The following is a 5,000-nucleotide window of genomic DNA, read 5'->3' on the forward strand; positions in this document are numbered from 1 at the left end:
CCACACACACACACCCAGTGCAGCGAGTACACACACACACACACACACACCCAGTGCAGCGAGTACACACACACACACACACACACACCCAGTGCAGTGAGTACACGCTCTACACACACACACACCCAGTGCAGCGAGTACACACTCCACTCTACACACACACACACACACACACACACACACACACACCCAGTGCAGCGAGTACACACTCTACACACACACACACACACACCCAGTGCAGCGAGTCTAGCTTGCCGCCTCATGCCAACATGGCTGCTGCCAGGCTGTGGTGTCTGTGCTGGGCTGGGTCTGCTCCCTGTAGGCCGTTCTCACTGGTAACCCATTAGCATTCACAGGATGTGTTCATCTCCAGCAGCCCGTGGTGAAGAGCATGCCTACATGATCACACACACACACACACACACACACACACACACACATGATCAGGCTCAGAGAACACCCCAAGGATTAGACCCATGACCTTCCTGTTGTTAGAGGCATGCTACAACACAACAGCTCATCTCCCTTTACCCCTGTGACTTCCTCTTATGGATGGAGCGTGTGTGTGTGTGTGTGTGTGTATGTGTGTGTGTGTGGTAGTCTCTCTGTGTACACACATGCTGGAGTCTGTGTGTGTTAATATTAGTATTAGTGTGTGTGTGTGTGTGTGTGTGTGTGTGTGTGATGTTCACCTCTGACCTTCTCTTCCTTGCCTCTCGTGTGTGTGTAATTGTTTACTGCTCTGGTCGCTGCTGTGGATGTTCTTCCAGGGTAAACTGCACTAAATATCTGCACCCCCCCGCCCCCCCCCCTCTCAGGCCTCACCGCATTAACTGGTTTAAAGTGGACGACGATGTGCCGTCTCACGCCGTCGTCACCGGCTCAGACCTCTTCATCGAGAACCTCAACAAGTCCTACAACGGCACGTACCGCTGCGTGGCGTCCAATCTGGTCGGGGACGCCTTCGATGACTACATCCTCTATGTCTATGGTGAGTATACCGCCTGCAAGCCATCGCCCAGAGGCGCTAATGAACACCCTGTAGGCCCTCCTGTCCGCGGGCGTGGAAACATCTATACTGACGGCATTATTTATCATCTGACCCGTGTCTCCACGTGGCTGTGTGTATGGGTGATGTGTGTGTGTCTGTGTGTGTGTGTGTATGGGTGAGGTGTGTGTGTGTGTGTGTGCTGTTAATGCGCTGGTGTAATCGGTGTGTTATCTTTACATCAGTAATAATGATAGCAGCGTTGTTGGGCTCAGAGAGCGAGTGTGTTAGCATGTTAGACACAGAGCTGTCAGTTTGTATTAGTGATGGGCTCCTCCATGGATGGCTTCAGATCATGTGTGTGTGTGTGTGTGTGTATGTGTGAGTGTGTGTGTGTGTGTGTGTGTGTGTGTGTGTGTGTGTGTGTGTGTGTTTGTCAGTTTGTATTAGTGATGGGCTCCTCCATGGACGGCTTCAGATCACTGGCTTTGGAAGTCTATGATGGGAGATTGTTGTCAGAGATTTTCCCTGCCACAGCGCATCTGAATGGAAATCACATTCCAGACTACATTTAGAGGTGTCAAAATGTGATGGCAGACAGGTGTGTGTGCCTGAGCGCGCGCGTGTGTGTGTGTGTGTCACCCATCACGTTAGTGTTTGTGTCTGTATCTGTGTGTCTCCTTGTGTGAGTGTGTGTGTTTGAGGAGTGTGTGACAGCCTCTACCTGGATGATGTACTGATCAGAGATTACTGGTGGAAGCGTTCTGAGGTGATGCACTCGCCGTCAGTGCCAGGCAGATGGTGACATCTGTTTCCCCCGACACAAACACACACACACACACACACACACACACACACGCCTGCAATTATCATCTCTCACACAAAAGCAATGACATATGCCTGCCTGGTGGAGAGCGCAAGCAGCCTGCAGGCGGGATCCTATGAAAGTGAGCGAGTGTGCATGTGTGTGGGTGTATGTGTGTGCATGTGTGTGTGCATGTGTGTGTGTGCGTGTGCTTGTGTATGTGTGTGTGTGTGTGCATGTGTGTGTGTGTGTGTGTGTGTATGTGTGTTTGTGTGTGTGCATTTTGTGTATGTGTGTTTGTGTATACATTTGTATGTGTGGGTTGGTGGATTACGAGTGTGTGTGTGTGTGTGTGTATCTGTGTTTGTGTATACATTTGTATGTGTGGGTTGGTGGATTACGAGTGTGTGTGTGTGGGGGGGGGGTATAAATGTGTGTGGGGGGGTGGGTGAGTGTGTGTGTGTGTGTGTGTGTGCATTTTGTGTGTGTATGTGTGTGTGGGGGGGGGGGTATAAATATGTGTGTGTGTGTGTGTGTTCTTTTCATGCGTTTTTATCTTGGCTGTTAGGACCGCTATGGCACACCAGTATAGGATCATGCCAACTAAATAGCTAAGCATATATCTTCAGTGTAGCACAGCTAAGCATATATCTTCAGTGTAACACAGCTAAGCATATATCTTCAGTGTAGCATAGCTAAGCATATATCTTCAGTGTAGCATAGCTAAGCATATATCTTCAGTGTAACACAGCTAAGCATATATCTTCAGTGTAGCACAGCTAACCATATATCTTCAGTGTAGCATAGTTAACCATATATCTTCAGTGTAGCATAGCTAAGCATATATCTTCAGTGTAGCACAGCTAACCATATATCTTCAGTGTAGCATAGCTAAGCATATATCTTTAGTGTAGCACAGCTAACCATATATCTTCAGTGTAGCATAGCTAACCATATATCTTCAGTGTAGCATAGCTAACCATATATCTTCAGTGTAGCATAGCTAACCATATATCTTCAGTGTAACACTGCTAACTATTGTACCTTACTTGTTGAAAGATGGTTGTGTGGACATTTGAGAGGCATGTAATAAAGGTGTGTGTAGGTGACATTATGATGTAAAGTAATCATCGTACGGCTATTGCCATGACAACAGTCCTACAATGAGTCCGTTTGTGATATTTCCGTTTCTAGTGAAGCAAAATCTAAGCATTTAAAGTCTCCATCCCTCTCACACAGATGCACACACACACACACAGATACACACATACACTCTCTCTCTCTCTCACACACACACACACAGATACACACATACACTCTCTCTCTCTCACACACACACAGATACACACATGCACTCTCTCTCGATCTGTCTGTGTCTCCAATCCCCCTGACACACGGATAACTCTCATTCCATCAGTGTTAATTTTGGCAGCTATTTTAGATTTAGTCTTAGTCTTTAGACGAAAATGCATATTAGTTTTAGTCACTTTTAGTCATTTTTATCCTGCTTAGTTTTAGTCTAGTTTTCGTCGACGAAAACTCATTACATTTTAGTCTAGTTTTAGTCACATTAAACTAAAAATTAAGTCCATCTTATAGTCACATTAAACTCCTTTCCATCCCTTCTCAGGCCCGGGGACCCCTTGTGTTGTGTCTACAACTGCATAATAGTCAAGCTTGCAGTACGTAAACTGTGGATGCAATTAGTCTCTAAGATACAGATCTCCTATGCCTACAGCTGAATTCCAATGAATTCAATGTAAATAATAATTTTAAGGCAATACTTAATTAACAGTATTATCATTAAAATATAAGAGAATATCAAGTCTAGATTTTGAAGATTCAAATGATCTGATAACACAATACAACTACTATGCCTACCTGGCCTTAGTTAAATCAACCACATATCCTCCATATGAATTGCTGTGCAATCTGATAACCAACATACAGTATTTAGCTAGACGGATAGTTTGAGAGTTGAAAGTAGTGCTAATAACAATTGCATAAATAGACAAGGATATGTAAACCAATCACATATTCATTTATTTTTTCTTGATTAATGTCATGCGTGGCCTGTCCTATAGTCCATTCTGCAATGTGTTTACTAGCTAGTTATCGATAGCTAGTATAACTTAGCTATGCTACCTCATAGTTAGCCAACGTTAGCTAGCTAAAAGTTTTGGAACTCATTTGCCAAGCCAAACGGGAGGTTTCAATCGAAAATGACTAGCTAGTTATCCAAGCTGACAACCTATACACTCGACTGCCCCTTTGAAGTTAACTTAACGTTGGCTAATATATTCGAATAACTAGTTAACATTAGCTAATTATCATTGACAGTTACTAGCTAATTTACCTTGGCATAAATGGCAGGGTTGTCTTGTGCGCTTTCAGGTGCCTCTTGTTGTGTTCTTCCCATCTATTTTGAAGCCACACGGTTTCTCTCCGGTTATTGCGGTGCATTGTGTTTTATTTTCTGTCAAGTTATAATTTAAGACTGTCCAGATATCTATTCTTATTTGTCTTCCAGTACCGAGTGCTTGAACTTCAGCCATCATAACGTTAAGCCATAGGGCGTCACTTGCATGTCTGGCCATCTCAGGGAGTGGAGGAGGGATAGATACAGGACCGGGCAACATTCAACCAATGATGTGCATACAAGTTTAGAAAAAAAAACAATTGTCAACCACCAACATTTTCGTCTCGTCTCGTCTCGTCAACGAAAGTTAAAATAGATTTAGTCATAGTTTTTATTTATAAAGATCCGTTTTCGTCACGTCTTAGTCTCGTCTTAGTCACGGGAAAAAGGTCGTTAACGAATATTTTTCGTCATAGTTTTCGTCAACGAAATTAACACTGCATTCCATTTATGTTTGCTTTAAAGATCCAAAGGCTTTTCTCTAACCACCACTGGTTGTCACAAGTCAGCTTTCTCACAGACAGATCGAATGAATGTTGAGGTGTGGTCCATTCAGTGGCGGTTCTACATGGAATTACGCCCCGGGCGAGACCCCCTCTGAGCGTGCAGGAATTATAGGCCTGTAATTATAATGTTATGAATGTGCGTTATTTGGAAGAAAGTCGAGGTGTGACTGCTATACAGTGGACCCCCCCACCCCCTTGTCCGTTCCATTTGGGAGACTCAGAGGTGAACTGTCCCCCGCGCCCCCTCCCCTTCCCCTTCCCCCTTCTCCCTTCTCACTCAGG

At 44.7% G+C, this 5,000-nt stretch overlaps 1 protein-coding gene across 2 annotated transcripts in view; it reads left to right on the top strand.

The window, feature by feature from the left end:
• cadm1b (cell adhesion molecule 1b) overlaps positions 1-5,000 on the top strand; it is an 89,043-nt gene that overhangs the window by 33,708 nt on the left and 50,335 nt on the right. For both annotated transcript variants that reach the window (XM_031584123.2, XM_031584122.2), the window contains exon 7: positions 819-991. In XM_031584123.2, the coding sequence (XP_031439983.2) occupies positions 819-991 (173 nt within the window). The remainder of the gene's footprint in view (positions 1-818; positions 992-5,000) is intronic.

The sequence above is a fragment of the Clupea harengus genome, chromosome 17 (genome assembly GCF_900700415.2).
Source record: "Clupea harengus chromosome 17, Ch_v2.0.2, whole genome shotgun sequence".
In the NCBI taxonomy this organism is placed as follows: domain Eukaryota; kingdom Metazoa; phylum Chordata; class Actinopteri; order Clupeiformes; family Clupeidae; genus Clupea; species Clupea harengus.